Below are 18,223 nucleotides of genomic sequence, written 5' to 3'. Positions count from 1 at the left end.
TCCTATATTGCTGGGTTTTTGGGTTTTTGTCCTCTGTTTTGCTCCCTGTCATGTGAAACAAGGGAAGAGATGATGGCAGGATGATTTAGGGATTTCAGCGTGATTTCAAGAAGGCAGGTCTGTGAGTGTTGGTGAGTTTAAGCTGGCCCGATGAATTTTTATTTTGAAAGTAAATTGCTGTTGCTAGCTTAGCTCCTGAGCTGGTTTAATACAGGGTCAATCAAGTGCCAGTGCTGGAACAAATAAGAGGGTAAAAGACAGGCTGTGGCAGGACGGACCTAGTTCAATTTATGCAGTTGTGAAACTGTAGCTTGAAAGAAAGGAGTTACTTTACCTGCAGGCACTTGCAAAATACATGTTGGAAATTCACAGTAGAATTATTAAAGATGGAAAAATAGTAGGAGAGAATGGAATCAATCTGGAAAGCCTACAGTGAGGATTGCTCAGAAGATGTTAATGCTGCTTATGTTAGTAATATGTGGTATTCCTTAGTCATGTAGATGTCATTAATATTCTACATCTTACAAATAACATACCGATGCAGAATAAGAAATTTCAGGAATTATTTGGAAGACGTGTGGACAAGACCTCTTATCAAAGCTGGTTTCATTTAATAGTAATTTTTTTTTGTTATTCTCTCCTTTTGCTATAGTTAGCTTTGTCTTTTTGTGAAAAAGGAATTTCAGAAGTAGTGAAGTGCACAGAAGAAAAACCCCAACAAACAAAAAAAAGTCCCAACAGAATAAACTTTTGAACTGGAGAAAAGAAGAATGGAAGAAAAGATCATGCCTTTTTTCTCACCATAGACTTGTATTTTAGTACTTTTGTGTTAGACCTTCAGTGAGATAGGGCTTGAATACCTGCGGCTAATGAACTGGCACTCTCACTGAAATACTATTCTTAAAGCTCATTGGAGTATAATAGTAAAAATATTCACAAGGAAGACTGTATAGCACAATAAATGCAAAGTACTACAAATTGAATAGAAACTACATGCTTGTAAAAAAGTATTTTGCAATATTGAAATAATGTAATAAAGCTTAGGTGATTTAACAACTCAAGGTGATTTGTTATTTGTCTAGTCAGTCTTCCTCTCCATAGTTATTTTTTAGCTTCTTTAGAAAACTGTTTCTTATGTAGATTATATTCACCTTTTAACACCCCCCTGTTTGAGACTTCTGCCTGCTTCAAGTGGTGTATTTCCAGAGCTTGATGTTACCAGGAGAGATCTGGGAGATGTTCCTTTTTGTTGCTATTAAATCGCTATTTTAGTAGTCTCGGGAGCATTTTTAAAGTACATTTACGTAGACAGACGATTCCTTAACTGAAACTGTGGTAAGGAAGGTCCTCTAGAAGTATAAGGTATTGATTATGCAATAGCTTTGGCTGCTGTTTATCCCGTGATTGTGTAACCCGTTGAGAAGTTTGTCACAGGTATCTCTTTCTGCCTGTGTAAGAAGTTTCAGCTTGTTTCTTTCTAGGCATAGCTTGGGATTCTGGCTCTTCCAAAGTTAAAACAGCTGCTGTTTTAACTCTGAAGATCTTCTAAGTCATTGTCTGGCATTTTGGTCAATATCTGTAGAAGAACTGTACAGCACTCTGTGGAGGCAGTAGTGCTTTGAGTAGAATAGAATATTGGTATTTTAGAATAGTGGAAGGTTTGGTTTTCCATAATTCAGCACAAAACAGTGTCTCAGGTGCAAATGTTATAAACTTGGGCTCAGTAAGATTTCTTCATCTGGATTTGTGAGTAATACAGTCTGGATTGCCTTTCTTGATCATTAGATTGATTCTTGTCCTTGAAATTCAGTGTGGCCAATAGCTTGTCCAGTGGCAAGTCATGTCAGCAAGGAGGTGTTCAGTGAGTTAACAGCTACAATAGGATAGTGATTTTTAACAATACTTTAATATTATAGCCTTTGAATCATAAATATAGAATATGGCTCATCTTATAAAATTATACTGGCATTCTTACTTTTAAGTTTTAGGGCCTGGTATGTAGAAACCATTACATGTTTGGAACTGCTGTAGTTTGTGCATGTGACATGTAGTGAATTTCCTTGTAGTAAATTGAATTTGGGTTCTGTGTTGATTTTTTTCAGAATCTGTATTAATATAGTAATAATAGCACACTTTGTAAGTAAGTAGTGCTTTCTTGAGAATATCAGGAGAAGACATGATTTTAAAGTTCAGTTACAGGATATGTTAAAATTGGGATAATTCATGGGCTGATTCACAACTGCTATGCTGGCATAGCGTTTCTGGGGAGTAGAGCTTTTTATTTTCTGAGGAAGGAAGCTTTGTGCTTAGCAGAAGCTGGGATTCAAAATGACTACGAGTGAGTTTTATTACTGTGGCTCCCTTAGAATGTATGTGATCATACAGCAAAAACATTGGTTGAATGCAAAATATATTGGGGGGGACCAGTGGAAGTTATTAAAAAACCCTGCATAGTAATTCTTTCCTTGTGTGTCTTTTAAGAATTTGTTTACTTTTGATCCTTTCTTATAAGGATAGTGGTGAAAGGGAAGCCAAATACCTTTAAGATAACAAACAAGGTACCATATTGCAGCATAGATCAGGCCAGATTTGTGGTTTTCTGGCACTTCAGGTTTCTGTATGTGAATGAGACAAAAGTGAAAGACAGAAGTGAAAAAGTGAATGACTTTTCATAACTTCTGTAAATGTCATTTGCAAAGATGAATGATGAAAGTGACAACCATCCATTTGTGCATTAGCAGAAAGTTACCAGTCATCACTGAGCTTGTTCTGCCAGGCGCTTTTTTCCCCCCTCGAGGATGCTTAGGCTGTATGTACAAACTGCAAATTATCTGGCTAGTACTGCCCTTGCTTACCTTTTAATTAAAAAGTGTAATCTGTAATTAGCAAAGGAGAAGCTCTTAATCTTTAATCTTGTGAAGATGCCATCTGAACTGCTGGACTTGCATCCGCACCCTTTTTTGTTGTTGTTTTTTTTCTTTTAATTTGTACCATAAATTCAGATTCTTGCTTTGTGTCTTCTGTTTCCTTCTTTTGAAGGTGAAGAAAGGTCCTCAAAGAAGAAAGGCTTATGTTGTAGAAAGTAGCAGGCTTCTTCTGGAATGTGTGGCATAGCAGATATAGTGGAGACATGAAAACGATTTTCATATTTAAAGCTGAACCCATTTCCGAACTTTTGATGCAAAATTACTGGTAAAATCTAGTGAATCTTTCCAGTGAAAGTGGTGTGGCTTAGACTCTTTAGTCCTTGTTAGCTGCTTCTTTGACACGGGTAAATAACTCTTTGATGCTGGTAAATGTTCTTTCTAAAAATAGATTTGGAGCTGAAAAGTATTCAGTGACTCTTGAGTCAGGCTCATGTTAAGTCAGTGGGAAATCATTCTGTCTGCTCTAACGGGGTTTGGCTTAACCTCATGTCACTGTGCATTAGCCAAGCCTCAGCAACTACCATACAGGAATTTGCCAAAGAAGAAATGTTTTCTTTTTAAATGAAACACTTTGCACAATTTTTGTAGGCTGTTTCTATCATCCTTTGATAAGTCAATCTTAGTTGTTATACATTTGAAATAAATACTGATCCTGCAATGTCTTAAGCTTTTGGGAATTCTTTTTATTTAATGTCAGAAGACATTAAAAATGTCAGTAGCTGAATGAGGACTTTAAGACTCAGGCCAGCCCCTGACTATTTCACAGAAAGGGGAGGAACTGTTTTAGTTTGATATTTTCAATTAGTCTCTTTAGAAATTGGGAGTTATGTCTTGATACAGAAAAATTTTAATTGTTCAGTGGAAGAAGCTTCTAGCATGTTTGGGAAGGAACTGGGATGTTAGATGTGTGGACTCTGATAAGGGGAAGAAAAGTGGCGCCTAAATAATTTTCTGGACTCGGAAACAAAATGGGTTTGAACATATTAGTTGGAAATTCAGATTGTAATTTCTGCCCCACTTTTAGTGTAAATGCATACAATATCTGAAAAATATAAAAAAAAGTAATGATTTTCTTAGTACATGTTCTGCTGAGCTGTGCTTAGCTAACATTTTTCTCATCTGTTTTGTAGGTTTTGTAAAAGACACCGGATTAAGTCAAATTCAAATGTTCCATGTGTCCCCAAAGACTTGTTGATGATGTCAGAATTAGTTCTTCCACAGTTCATCTTTAGTCTTATTCAGCACTTAAGAGAGGGGTATAATGAGCCTGGTACGTTTTCAATTTGCATGTGTCTAGCGTATCTTACCATGCTGCTGTCTCTTGCTTTGCAGTCTGTGAAGAAACAGTACATGAATACTGTATAGAATGCATGAATGCTATCTATAGTTAATAGTACTTAATTTTGTACTGCTTTTCCTAACAAAGTTACTGCCTGGCTAGGTCATTTGATCTTTGTTCTCTGCTGAAGAGCTTCTTAAATACTTTAAAGGTTACCAAGCATTGTGTTGAGCTCTTCAAGAAAATGAAATTGGGATTAATTTGAAACTTGTACATGTGGATTTTAGAGCATTGTTAGTACAATTTATTTTTTGGTGGTCATAGCTGTTCTGCCTTGTGAAGGTCTTGATTAAATTACATTACATTTACACCAAGAGTTCTTGTTGTGTGGTTTTCAGCTCTTGATCTGCCATCAGAGAAAGACCTTCATAAAATCCTCCAGGTTTTGGAGCCTCATGTTTCCTTTCTAGAAGACTTGACCAAAATGGGAGGAGCAATGCGATCAGTTCTTACCCAGGTTTTGACTAGCCAACAGTTCTACAAAGATCTTAGCTCTGGTATGTTTGTGTTATTTCTAATAACTAAATTTTCAAGTTATGAAGAATTTAAGGGCATAAATTTTGTTTATCACTTCAGTTTCTGCATGTTTTTATTTGACATCTCAAAACCCAGAAAAATGCATGTTTTTAAGGATACTTTTTTAGTTGTTGACAGAAGGGGGGTGGGCTTCAGGAGCAACTAGAAACATCTGTTATTAAGAGCAAACCTTTTATCTTCTGTGTCCCAGATAACTGTATAAACATACTTAATTTCAAAAGAGTTATTATAATTAAGTTATCTTCAAAGTGAGGTGAACACGGCAGCTTAGATCCTCCAAATAAGGCATATCAAGCTTATTCAAAGTGGAATATGTCTAACTTATTTTGGGATCTGCTCTCACAGAGGTTACAGGAGGAGACCTGAATGGCAAAAGGCCATTGTGTGTCCTGCACTCCTGTGGAAAGCTTTTTAATTTTTCTTTTCTTCCTTAAACCTCCTTCCCCCACCCCCCACCCCCCCTCCAAATTATTTATTGTATCCTATACCAAATCATAATTAATCTGAAAAAAAATGGGCAGTTACTATTAACTCCAAACCACCTAGTATAAATTAACTCCATCTTACTTTGCTGGAATTAGAAAGTGTCTGAGTCGTTTGCATACTTCCTTTGCATAGGTGTGAAACAAACAGTAATTACTGTAGATTTAAGTTGCTGTAACTGGCGTGGGCAGCAGGTAGTTGTAGAACAGGCAATCTCCAAATCATTATTTGGAAGGAGAAATACTTGGGAATGCTGCCTCAGGGACAGTTGTCTTTGTTTCCTTCCTCTTTTTCTCTCCTGTTTAATGATATTTGATTGAGAGAAATTTAATGACTTCTCTTTTGCTATATGCAATGAATTTCCTGAGATAGAAGAGTAGAGAGGCAATGGGAAGTAAGGCATTCTTATCTGGACTTCTGGAATGGAGAATATTTGTGCAGGAGTAGGTACAGTTTCTGGGTAGGGAAAGGGAAAAAAGGGATTTTGGAGCAAAACCTATCCTTTTGGCTTCGAATGCAAAAGGAGTGCAGTTAGAAAGATGCCATCATCTTTTTAATGTTTTCCTTCAACAATTGGCAGAATTTGCTCTTCTAAAGTTTATTTATTCCTTCTGTAACAAATGTGTTGGGTTTTTTTTTGGTCCATTTCTCTGTGGGAAAATTTATATCCTGAGTGTTCAGTGTGACTTTGCTTCATCAAACAGTTGCAATTCTGTTACCTTTATGAATAATCTGGTTAACTGCAGCTGCCAGAACTTGAACTTTGAGAGAAAAATTCCAAATATTAGAAATCATACCTGGTGTATTACCATTACTGGTTTTTATTGGTTTCTTTTTTTCCCATGGGAAGTTGTAGGTCCCTGTCCTTTCTGTCCAAAACCAACTAAATCATTTTTTTGCTTTAGTGTTAATGATGACAATGCTGATAAAACAGAAATGAAGTACATCATTTAGAAGGAAACACTGTGTTGGAGGGCAAAAACTATGGAGGTTTCTAGTCTTTTGGATTTCAGTTCATTAGTTGAAAAAACTTCTTAGCTTTTACATCTTGTAATTATACAGCTTATTAAAACATTGTGGACCATTTTTTAGATTGCTTTTTTTGGAGTATATGAACCAAGTAGCTGTTGTACATTAATGCTGTTTTACGTATATATTCAAGGTGTTGGAGAGAATGCATGTGCAAAGAAAAGTCATGAAAAGTACCTCATTGCTTTGAAAGGCTCTGGACTGGCATTTCCTGAGGATAAAATTGCATGTGGTATGCAGGAACAAGGAGCTGGAACTAGCACATTAGCAGTTCAAGGTTTGTGTAGAAAAATATATTAAGAGAAGATTTTACTATTGTTGCTTTTATATAAATTGTTCTTTAGTTTATTAAACAAAATGAAAACAACAAACAGCCCAAACCAAATCTTAATAAAGCTTAAGGAATTACCTGTTATTTAGTGTACCACCAAATTACAGGACTCATTTTAATTCTATCAACAAAGCTAAACATGTTAACTTTTTGTCCCTAATATACTAAGCATCATTTCCCAGTCATAGTATTAGTGGAATTTGAGTAGGCAAGATGAAATTGCTCATAGTGGAATTTTGTCACGGCAACTGAGTTAAACCCCCTGTTCTTACAAAAGTGCTGTGGATTTCTTTTTTTTGATCACTGAAGGCCATCAGAGTTTTCTGCAATTTCTGAAAGAACACATCTCTGTTAACTCAGTATGGTGAAGTTTGTATTGATTTTTGTATTGATTGGAAATCTTACTCCAACTTCTCAGTCCACTGCTGTGTATCTTTTAAAAAAAGTTAATGTAGTGTTCATTTCATACTGGCTCATTGAATATCATAAATTCTTTTCAGTTTAAGACTTACAAAAGGAATATCTGAATTTTTTTATTTCAAAAGGTTTAGCAGGTGCTACAGCAACATCAGGACAAGGGGATTCTTCAGATGAGGTGAGACTGTTTTTAAAGACTATATGAACTGCAATGGAGTATTGAATGGAGAGAATGCTGGCAGCCAAATCCCACAAACCTTAACTCTTCCATCTACCACATATTCTCTCCATTTTAATAAGTAGAAATAAATGAGATGTAAAGGAATAGATCTTATGCCTTTGATTTACTAAGGACCTCTTGAAAAATCCTTATTTTTACTAATACTATTTCAGTTTAATATATGTATGTAATGTAGAAGAAACTTGCATAGGTAGTTCAGAAATCACTATCAAGTAAATTGGGCTTGATTAAAGCTAACTTAAAGCATGTGATGCTGTGAATGGTATTAGCAGTTTTTTCACACTTGAGAATCCAGCTGAACTGGTGATAGCGGCAGTGAGAATTTCTCTGTAGATAAATTCCCATGTGTAGACTTGACCTTACTTAACAAATACATTCAGTGGGAGTGGAAAGGAGGGAATCTCCCTTAAGATTGATCTGTAATAAATACATGAAGTTTAAGGAGGGAAGTTTAATTCAGGTAGAGGTACTGTATCAATTTATTCTCAGTTTGTTTTTTTTTTTCCCCCTACTATTTAAAACCCAATTTCAACTAGTAAGTCTTAGCAGTTGTTCTTGTAGAGCCATATAGCAAACTTTAAATAATGTAGTTTTTGTAGGATCTTTGCTTATATTTAATTCTGTGTGAGCAAGTATTGAAGTCAAACCAATTGTTTGTGTATGTCTAAAACAGTTGTATGACTTGTTTGCCTCTGTCACAAGCACAACAGCATCTGTTACGCTTTCTGCAGTGCTATTTATAATTTGGCATTTTTCAAAGTATTGCTTACTGTTTTTTCACCATCACTTGACAAACAAACAAACAAAACAACCCAAACAAACCCAAAACCAACCACAAAAGACTGCTGACTATCCCTTATAAGGACTATGAAAGAGCGAGGCAATTCAAGTTAATGTTAATAACCTCATGTAGTATTTTCAAATAAACTTTCAATGGCTCAGCATGCTTCTCTGTGTTTTACTCCTTTAAGTGATGAGGAGAGGGGAATAAACTGAAGTTGTTCAGAGTCTGAAGAGAGATTGGATATTGCTGATGTTTCTTTTGTGACAGAACTACAAGAGGGAGGTGGCAACAGGTGTATTTTAGGGAGAATATATTTGTTTACAGGGAAAATACTTTTTTTCAAGGAAAAGATATTTTGAGAATACTTAAAGGGAGGAATTACAACCTCTGCGTTATAACTTGCTAGTTAAAAGATACCTGTTGGGTAGAGATTTTTCTTTCTGATCTCCAGGATATAAAGGTATTTTATTATGTTACTGCAGATGTGAGTTTTCTAGATCGGAATTCTGCATATACTCAGATACCTGGAATCAGTTTTAAGATGTAAATTAAATTATACATTGTAAAGAAGCACGAGAGCCTGTTTTGAAATCTGTATTTAGAAAATTTTTAAAAATTATTAGGAAGTAACATAGAGCTAAAACATTAAGGACTCAAAAAATTATGTGTTTCTTAGTGTGTATTTTCACTTCTGAATTTTCCTCTCATATCTTCAATAAAATCACATTGATACAACGTGGGATGCAATTAGAAATAATGTCAACCCTTGGTGGCATCTCTGGAGAAAGTGAATTTTTTATTTTACAGTATTTTTTCTAATAATGGTCTGCTTGACAAATATGAATTGCTGAAAGTAAATCCAGTCCTTTCATCCAAAAGCCAAAACAGCACTTTGCAGGTGGGAGGCTGAAATGCTGATGAGAAAAATGATGTTACTAGCGAAAGGAGAAAAAAGTTACTTTGTTTTGACTTCTATTCCTCTACCTGGACCTCCCTTGTAAGTTACAAAGGGCATATAAAGCTTTTGTAACGCCTTATTGTACTCCTTTACAACACAATAAAACTGTGTTCTAATTAAAAAGTGTGGCAAGAGTACGCTTTTAAGTGGATTTTCTTCCTCTGGTATTTAAGATGAATTTAGAAAGGTTAATGTTTTTTCTTACCAAGTAAGTCTTAAAAGTAGCATTGCTTCACAGATGAAAGGCTAGATTACCAAATTTACACAGGCTACAAATTAGAGCAGTGCTTCTGCAGGGTACTAAACAGCTTGAAAAGTTTTACATAGTTTGATATTTAGTTTCACTTCTACAATAGTAGATCTAAGATAAAAATAAATCTGAATGATTGATTTATCCTGAGTTTGTTATGGATTGTTCCTCCCCCACCAGTAGTATAGGTTTACTTGTGCTCTATTTCTTTAATAGTTTGTGTTACATCCTATAGTATTTTGTAGAGAACTTGCTGTTAGTTTCTTTTGTTAGCTTTTCTTTCTCATGTTTTCCTTTTGTGCAAAAGGAGAAAAAAAGTCCTGTCTAAACCTGCCCTCCCACTTAAGAAATTTTTATGTTCTGAGGAATCACTTTTACCAAAGTGACAAGTAAACCTTTTTGATATCTCTTTTTGGCTGTCCTTGTAGTTTACTGAGCACCGAATGCTATGTTACTCAGTTAATATACTTGTTGGCTCCAATTGCTGTTTAGTGTAATCATACAAAAATCCATGTATGGTATATAATATTTAAAGTTCATTATTTGTGTTTACAACAGATATGACACACCATACGCATATTGTTAAATATTATGTTAAGTACACCTACATAGATCTTTGCTGTTATGCAGGTATATTTAGCATTGTCCAATGGGTAAAAATAAGGTGTTCTGCTTACTCATCCTCTTACTCTTTATCTGTGAGCTTGTCAGACACCATGTGACCTAGCACTCTCAATCTCAAGGCTGTTAAAACTCCTGCACTGACATTGAGATGTAATCCTACCTTACTTAAGCAATGGAAGCCAACTGTCTAACATTATGGAGGGGGAAAAAAGAGTTCTAAAGAAAGCATTTCTCATAAGTCACTCAATTTTTCTTCTTTTTATTGAAATCACTTCAAAAGTTGCGATAAAGACTGTTAGATGTTTACATTTTTCTCATACTGCATTTTGTTTGCCGGAGCAGTGATGCTGGAGGCTAGAATCCAACACATTAATCACAAAGTGTATACACAAATGCATTGTTTTCTGGTTAAGGTCCCTCTAGCGATTCTCTGAATAACTGAGCCTGGTGAAGCAGTCTTGAGACTTCCAGCTATCGGCTTTCTAGCTACAGGAATTTAGATGCCTCTTCAGGGCAGGAGACTTAAGTTGTAGAGTCTTGTAGTGTACCAGCAGGTCTGATGTTTGCTTTAGAGTACTTTATCCCCCCTGAGGGGGAGTGGGCAGTGGCAACATCTTAAGAATTGACTGGCTCCCAGTTGAAGTACAATAGTTGGATGTGTTCACAAAGACCATAGGACACCTAAGAGTTCAAATGTTTGTCCATCTTAAAATGAATTTTCAGATTGAGGTACTGAAAGGATAGGCAAACTCAGACTTTTCATGAATATGAAACTTTTGGTCAGTCCTTGGATTTAAAATATGAATAATCTTTCTTCCCAGTGAAGGAGAGTAACTTCCTGAGTATAGGTTCTTTATCATTATAGTGAAGTTTGGTCATAAAATATAGCATTTGCTAAGAGGAGAATGACATTGATGACTTAGTTTTAGTAGTAGATATCTGCATCAATTAACTCTAGTTTTATTAGATCCAGTAGGAATCTTTATTTCCACTGTTGCATTTGGATTATTACCACTGTTGGTAAAGATCCATGTGGCATTTAATATAGTCTTGTAATGTCACATTCTTTTTTCTTTTTTAATGCCTAGTGTTAGATTTTGTAAAGTGGTGGTGACGATGATTTTAACTTGCGTTTCATTTTGAAACCTTTACTATTTTGTTGGCAGAGTGCCTTGAAAGCTTCAGATGACAAGTGCCTGTGTAAAGTGTTTCCTTTATTCTGTAGGGAGCAAGCAATTAGAATTCAGCAATTAGACTTGACCTCTTAAAGGTGTCAAAAATACTTTATTCTTGCATGAAAACTTTTATATTGATTAGAAAATGTATAGTTAAATGCCTGTGTTGCCAACTGTAATAGTCAACATGTTGGCTGCTTTTTCTTTTGGGAAACAGAAAACCCCGAACCCTAGAGATGAATGAGGTGAAACCTTGGATGTGCAACAAGTTAAGATTTTTGTAGCGTTAAATGTTTTTGTAGCAATCAGTTTCAGAAATCAAAGCAAGAAACATTACAAAGTTAATTAAATAGATGAAGCTGTCTGAACTTGCAGATAGTAATGTTGCCTGTAGGGAAAAAAAAGGCAATTTTAAAAAAATGTGGGTTTTTTTTTCTATGGAGTTGCATGGAGTCCATTGCTTCCTGTCGGCAATAAAAGTAGTTTTCTGGTATATTTGGTATTTTCGTTTTAGCTTGATAGTTAAACCAGAATTTTGAGAGCATACCATCTCTTGGCAATAACATTCTAAATATACCATTATCAATTTTTTAAACTCTTCAGGAGGACCAGGATGGTAGCCAAGGTGTGGGCAAGCGCAAGAGGGTGAAACTAAGCAGCACCACCAAAGGTATTTATAAAGTACTGATCTCAGTTTATATTTGCTTTCTGTCTATCTTAAAAATCATCTAGGGATATCTGTTCACTTCCCAAGCGCTGGAGTGCTGCATGTGACAGGTGTTAAACACAACAAAATCTAAAAAAAAAGTAGCAAATGAAAATGTGGTAATTGGCAACTTTCCCGTGAGTGAGTACCACTATCTGGGACTCTATTTGACCAGTCATTTTGTCACCTTCATGTTGTAAGTCAACCTCTAAAAATTCATTCCATTTTCACTGTGTGGCTGGCAAGGTTGCAGTGCAGCTTAGCAAACAAGTTTTTTGGTGTATTTGTTCTTAACTATTACTTTTTTCATTACACCCCTGTACAGTACTGTTGTGTTCTCAGGCAGGCAAGAGTGGTTCTTTCTGGTTCTGCTTGGTCTTTGTCTGATCTTCTAGTGATGTTTAAGAAAAGATACTTGAATCAGGTCCTGTTTGAAACCACTCCGTTGTTTTCCTAGATTGAAATTAGTCCTCTGCACAATTTCTAGTCCAACATGAGCAGCACTTACATTGAGGTCAGAGCAAGTTCTAATTCAATAATGGCCACAGGCTAGAGGCAAGGTAGCCCTATCCTGTGCTTGTCCTTGTCAATTTTTTGTGCTAAAGTTTTTAGTAATAATATTTAAAATATTATTTTTATTATTAAAGCATTTTCTGTTTTTGTGGGGGTTTTGTTGTTTTTAATTATGAGTATGAAGAGACTGATAAAGGCAGAACAAAGAAATTGCAAGTCTTGAGAAAAGAACATTAGGTGGAAAATCTTCAGGTGAAAGTTGAAATTAAACTTCTGGAAAAGCTTTGAGTTGAAGGCTTGGAACTTGAATTTGAAATGCAAGGTCTCATGAGGTCAGTAAAGAGGTTGGAAAGTGTTATGAGGAGTATGGGAAAGTAAGATTATTTCTAGTGGTTTCAGATTGAAGGAAAAAGGTTGGGAAGCTGGAAAAACAGCTAATTGTTTTTGCAACAATGGTGTTAAGAGGCAATCTTAGAAATGGTGTGTGAAATATCGTGGCAGAGATTAATAATGGAGAAGAAATGGTAGTTTTGGAGAAATGCAGGAAACTTACAGACATCCAAGGGAAGCTCTCTTACTTGAATTTTTGAGGCAGTTGGATTGTCTAAAAGATAAATTAGAGTCAGGTAACACAAGAAAAAAAGTTGAGTTTCTCTGATTCATAATAACTAACCAGTTACGGGAAACAGGCAGGGAGGAAGTTCAGGTTTAGAAGGTACCAGATCTGAAAACCAGTATCAGCAATGGCATTTCAGGAAAAAGGATACTTTAATTCAACATTTGATTTCCCCCCAGGGTTATAGTCTTCCCCCTCTGAGGCATCCCAACGTGGACTGTGCTCATGATGTTGATAGCTTCTAGTATCAGCCCCAGAGGAGGGAGTCTGCCAATAGGGGAAGGGTAAGTATCTGTTTTTATTAAATATTGAATAGTTTTCTGAAGTTTTCAGTATTCATATTTTATGTCCAATAGGGTATAAAATAAGAGTATGAAAAGAAAATTTTAGAAAACTGAGTATTGAATAAAAACAGATTTACCTTTTCCATATGAGCAGACTCCCAGTCCCATCCTAGCTCTCTAGTGGTACTGTCTTCATAGAGGCTTATTTATATACTGGCAATATCTTAGAATGCAAGACTTGTGTTCCAGAGAGATGTTTACAACAGTTTGTGAGGTTTTGTGGGGCACTAGGAAAGAACAAAAGGTGTCATCAAAGAAAATTCAGGTTTTATGCTGAGATTCACTGATACAGGTATGGGACTGAGTATTGAGAGGATTTTTATTTTACTCTTTTAAAATCTGCATCCATTTGAAGTACCAGATGTTTAAGGTAATTTTAAACCCACAGGCACTATTGACTTATTTTTTTTTAATTATTATTTGGTGAAAGAAATTCAGACTCGTGGCACTTTTCCCAAGAGCAGGGACATGAGTCCAGGTTCTTGACAATTTTTCCAAGTTGAGTAAGAGCATTCTGCCTACTTAAATTCTGTAGCAAGTATAAGTGTATATATGTTCTGTCCCTGCCTGAAACTGCTGCATAAGGAATGTGTACGTGCTGTTCAGTTGTGATACATGTCAGAGAAAGGTGCATGTGAGTGACAAATGAGGTGGTGTGCCACTTGTCTCCATACCTGGTGTTCTTACTCAGTGGTATTTGGCATGTACCTAAACCGGTGCTGTCTGTTCTGTGGACAGAGGACTTCAGTTTGCCTGGCTACCAAGCTTTCATGGGCAGTAAAATCTCTTACGCAATTTCTTAGCAAGAGACAAGGAAGAGAGCATAAATGATCATTGTATGTTTCCTGCAATAGGTGATATGTAATGCTTTACAAACACTTTAAAATATTTCATGATTCTGTGAAGGTAATTTTTTATTTTGATGCTTACAGAATATATTGAATAAAACATATTCTTGTCTTTGTGTGGCTTGCTAGAGTCTTGAGGAGAACCCTAAAACTTAAATTATGTGATACTATTTATGATCTTTTGCAATTTCCTGATACGCTTTGGGTTGATTGGTCACTTGACTGGGGAACTCTGGCCTTTGGTAATGGTAGAAATTTGAGGTAATTCCTGCTTAGGAAATACTCAAATGCCTATCCTGTTTAGGATAGGCAAGATGCTATCTAGTGCAGTTCCTGAAGCTGTCCTACTACAGAGAAGTGTCAGGTCTTCAAAGCTAGATGATGTTCAGCTTAAGTGTTTTTGAATCTCTGCTGATGGGAACACTTCATATAGTCCCACTGGAATATGGCATTTAGGGGGTGCATGTGTTTGTGTGCATGTCCCAGGCCTAGTTGATTCCTAGGTATAAAGGAGCATTATAATAATTATTTTTCTTTAGTCCTTATATGTTACAGGAGTGAACAATACCTGTTGTAGTTTTAAATCATAAATAACCTTTTAGAAGAATGATGATAAAGACTTTATATTTTAGGGTATTTTTTTAAATGGATTTAATATGATTTATGCTTTGTCAAAGCCAAAGTTTCATGAACAGTTTATTCTAGCAGAGGTCAGTTTGTGCAGCTCTGCAACTGGGAAGCTTATGCTTAAAAATGCACCCAGCAGAATGGAAAGATGGCTTGATTCCTACATAGGTATCCTACAGGGATGTACTGTCAGCGTGAGTAGAGGTCAGAGGCAATGGCCAGGAGTTGAATGGGGAAAGATGAGACTCTCTTCTGGTACCATCAGGAGCTAGTGCCTGATTATCTGATTATAGTAATTTTTACATTTAAAAAAAAACAAACAACTGCCAACCAACAACTGTGTGGTTGGTCAGTCAGAACATATGATGCTTTAAGAATAACTGATACATTATTGTTTCCATTTTGTTTGTTTAGAGCTTTATAAGCAGAATATGTGTTCTTAGGTGATAGAACTCATTCCTTAAATTATATTTTGTTGTTTTGCTGTTTTAACTTCAGTTAAATAGTAGTCTGAATAGTTTCCCTCAGTTAAGTGGCTCTGTAAATATTGTGCATATTGCTGTGATTTGTTACAGTCAGTGGAGCTGTTACAGTAAGGTGATGTGATTCAATGCAAACAATGAAGTCTAGGCTCTGTGTGGTAGAATCGTACTGAATACTTTCATTGGTTTCTCTGGGAGGTCCTTTATATTGTTACAGACTGACACTGCAGTGTTGGCCATGTTCATCTTCCCAGGGTTTCCTGAGGAAAAAAAATTATTTACAGAGTGCACAAAGATGTTCTTAAATTTTTGTTACTGAATTTTACATAAGGCAGTGCAACTACACTATCACTGCTTTTAGTTTTCATGATTATTACATTATACATCCCCTCCTTCAACCTTTTATGCAGATCAATCTATCATGGATGTTTTGAAGCATAAATGTTTTCTAGAAGAATTATTATTTTGGACAATAAAATACGAGTTTCCACAGAAGATGGTGACTTTCTTACTCAACATGCTGCCGGATCAAGATTATAAGGTACTTGCCTTACTTTATTCAAACTTAAGTGTCTTTATTTTCATACTTACTGCACCTTGCATGAGACCACAGATGTTTATATTTGAGTAATAAGCAGTAAAATGCAGATTTTTTTTTCTATCTTGTTTTGCATATTCTGTTAGAAGGTCTAAAGTGTATAGTATCTGAAGAGAGATGTAAACAAAACAAGATGGATAATTCTGGAGCAGCAGTGTAAATTTTGGCCTCACGGTTCAGTTTTTTCCTTTTTGGCTGTTAGTATGTATTTGCATGTGTTGGACTTTATTTTGGTTTAATTTGCTTTGTAAATTAGGTTTTTATCAATTAAAAGATGTGGACCAGCACTGAATGATTCCGGAGTATGGTATGATTGGTAAATAATCGCAGCAACTTTGTTCCAGTTGCAGCTGTCGTAGGCAGTGGTTTCTCTGTATAGACCATTACAGTGTGAGTGTTCTTGCTGCAGCTATGCCCTAGGTGCTTTTGGGAGCCTTCCAAGTGCTTCTTTACAGAGTTTTGCAGTTGTCCATACCGAGTGTCTCCTGGCCTGGAGTCATGGATACTGGATGTCATCTTCCTGTTTTAAATCTTGGTGTGCAGCCAGGTTTGGTTGTTTTCCCTACATGTTCCCGAGACCTAGTATACATAGCAATCAGGCTTAACATTTTGCTCTGATCATGTCATACCTTTAAGCCATGCAAATATTTTGGACCTTCTCGGTCCCTGCTGGGGATCTGCAAAGATGAAGAAATCCTGAAGTCCAGGCATGCAGGTTTCTTCAGAGATGTCTGTTTATAATAGGACAGCCCTGTATTCAGGCCCATTAAAACCTTGCTGTATCAAAGCAAAGGGTATGAAGATAACTTGAAAGGAAGAAAAAGAAAAGATACAGACTTTCAGCAATACTCTGTCCAGGTCAAGACAGCATTTTGATTTGGGATGCCAGCACAGATTCATGTTGATCTTGGATTCAGCTATTACATGAGGAGACATGAGGACTATCTTAACTGATGATCTCTTGCCAAGAAGCTTGGTATTTGGAGACAGACGCATGTGGACATCCAGTTCCCCTGATCCATTGCCAACTAAACTCCTGCCTGTACTGCTGGTAGCATGCAGAGGAATCTGGTAAGTGTTCCTATGTTTACCTATTTACTGTACTGTGTAATAACAAATTTTAATGATCATGAGGTCTTCTTTCCTTAGACAATAAGCCACAGTCTTCAGTCATTTTCTTCATTGTGTTAATAATCTTTCTTCCTTATGTACTGAGAAAAAGAGACCGTGTTATATTTAGTTTCTCTACTGGCTGCCACTTTCATCTGGAAATCAATCTGTCTTGCACCCATCAGTACAATAATGTTTAATAATTAAATATTTTTTTGTTACCCATTTTGTTTTGTTTGATATAAACAGTTAATTTTTACGTACAACCTTTGTTACTGGCACATATCCTAAGCATTTGAAATCTTTTAGAATCTGTGTTGATTCTAATTGCTGGGACTAAAAAGTGTTTTCAATGGTAAGGAAAGTCAAAGCAGGAAATGTATCACACAGCAATACTTGGGAAGCAGCAACACAATTTTTTCCCAAGATATGTGTGCTTTGTTGCAAAACTGTGTCAGTGATGCATGAATTCTAAACATGTCTATGAGGATTGTGGCTCATTTACAGGGACTGGCTCTGCCTCTTACTAGTGTACAGAGAGAACATACCATTTTGGCATGAATTAGAAGAATGCTTTGTCTTTTAAGCTTCTATTTAGCTTTTATGAAGGAAAAGCTTATTTTCTGTTTAATCATGATGAATTCTCAAAACAGTAGGAACACCTGGAGGGGGATATGGGGATATAGGTAGTTCCAAGTGATCCAAGAGGCTACTTTCTTGCATCCCATCTACACCACTTTATTTTTTTGTATCTGCGCTTATGCAGTTGGTCTGATTCTTCATGAGCTGATTCAGCTCATTAAATAATTTCCAATCATGATTTAATGAGCTAAATCAACAGACTTCTGCTAGGTAGGTTTTCTGATAAACTGAGTAAGCTAGCCAGACACTGAGCACAGAGCTGGCTATCTGTGTATGTTCTGAAATTGCTTAAATCTCTGGCATAAACATGGTAGAGCTGACTGAATCCACCATGCTCTGAGCAGCACTCAGTGAGCCACCAGCAATCTCTGTTGCACAGATTAGTTTTTAAATAGCAACAAAAACTTCTTTTTAGGGTTCCCAGTATCGAAAAGAGGTGTTGAAAGGGGTGGGCTAAAACCCTGGGTTAACTTCCCCACCCTCCTGCCTTTTGCATTTGAGAGAGGCAGCACAAAACAGTGTGGTCTTTTCCTTACAGGATTTGTGCCTGAGGCATCTGTTCCATCACTCTCTGCCATTTGAAGCTTTGAAGACTTACAAGTGAAGAAAAAGAAAACAGAAGCCTTTTACCAGAGCTTCCAG

At 36.2% G+C, this 18,223-nt stretch overlaps 1 protein-coding gene across 2 annotated transcripts in view; it reads left to right on the top strand.

The window, feature by feature from the left end:
• The window catches only part of UBR3 (ubiquitin protein ligase E3 component n-recognin 3), a 110,087-nt gene that overhangs the window by 9,608 nt on the left and 82,256 nt on the right, over nt 1–18,223 (top strand). For both annotated transcript variants that reach the window (XM_034065817.1, XM_034065818.1), the window contains exons 2-7: nt 4,058–4,197; nt 4,605–4,763; nt 6,449–6,592; nt 7,192–7,241; nt 11,699–11,765; nt 15,642–15,772. In XM_034065817.1, the coding sequence (XP_033921708.1) occupies nt 4,058–4,197; nt 4,605–4,763; nt 6,449–6,592; nt 7,192–7,241; nt 11,699–11,765; nt 15,642–15,772 (691 nt within the window). The remainder of the gene's footprint in view (nt 1–4,057; nt 4,198–4,604; nt 4,764–6,448; nt 6,593–7,191; nt 7,242–11,698; nt 11,766–15,641; nt 15,773–18,223) is intronic.

Source organism: Melopsittacus undulatus, chromosome 8 (genome assembly GCF_012275295.1).
Source record: "Melopsittacus undulatus isolate bMelUnd1 chromosome 8, bMelUnd1.mat.Z, whole genome shotgun sequence".
Classification (NCBI taxonomy): Eukaryota; Metazoa; Chordata; class Aves; order Psittaciformes; family Psittaculidae; genus Melopsittacus; species Melopsittacus undulatus.
This window is presented reverse-complemented; position numbering and strand designations above follow the sequence as displayed.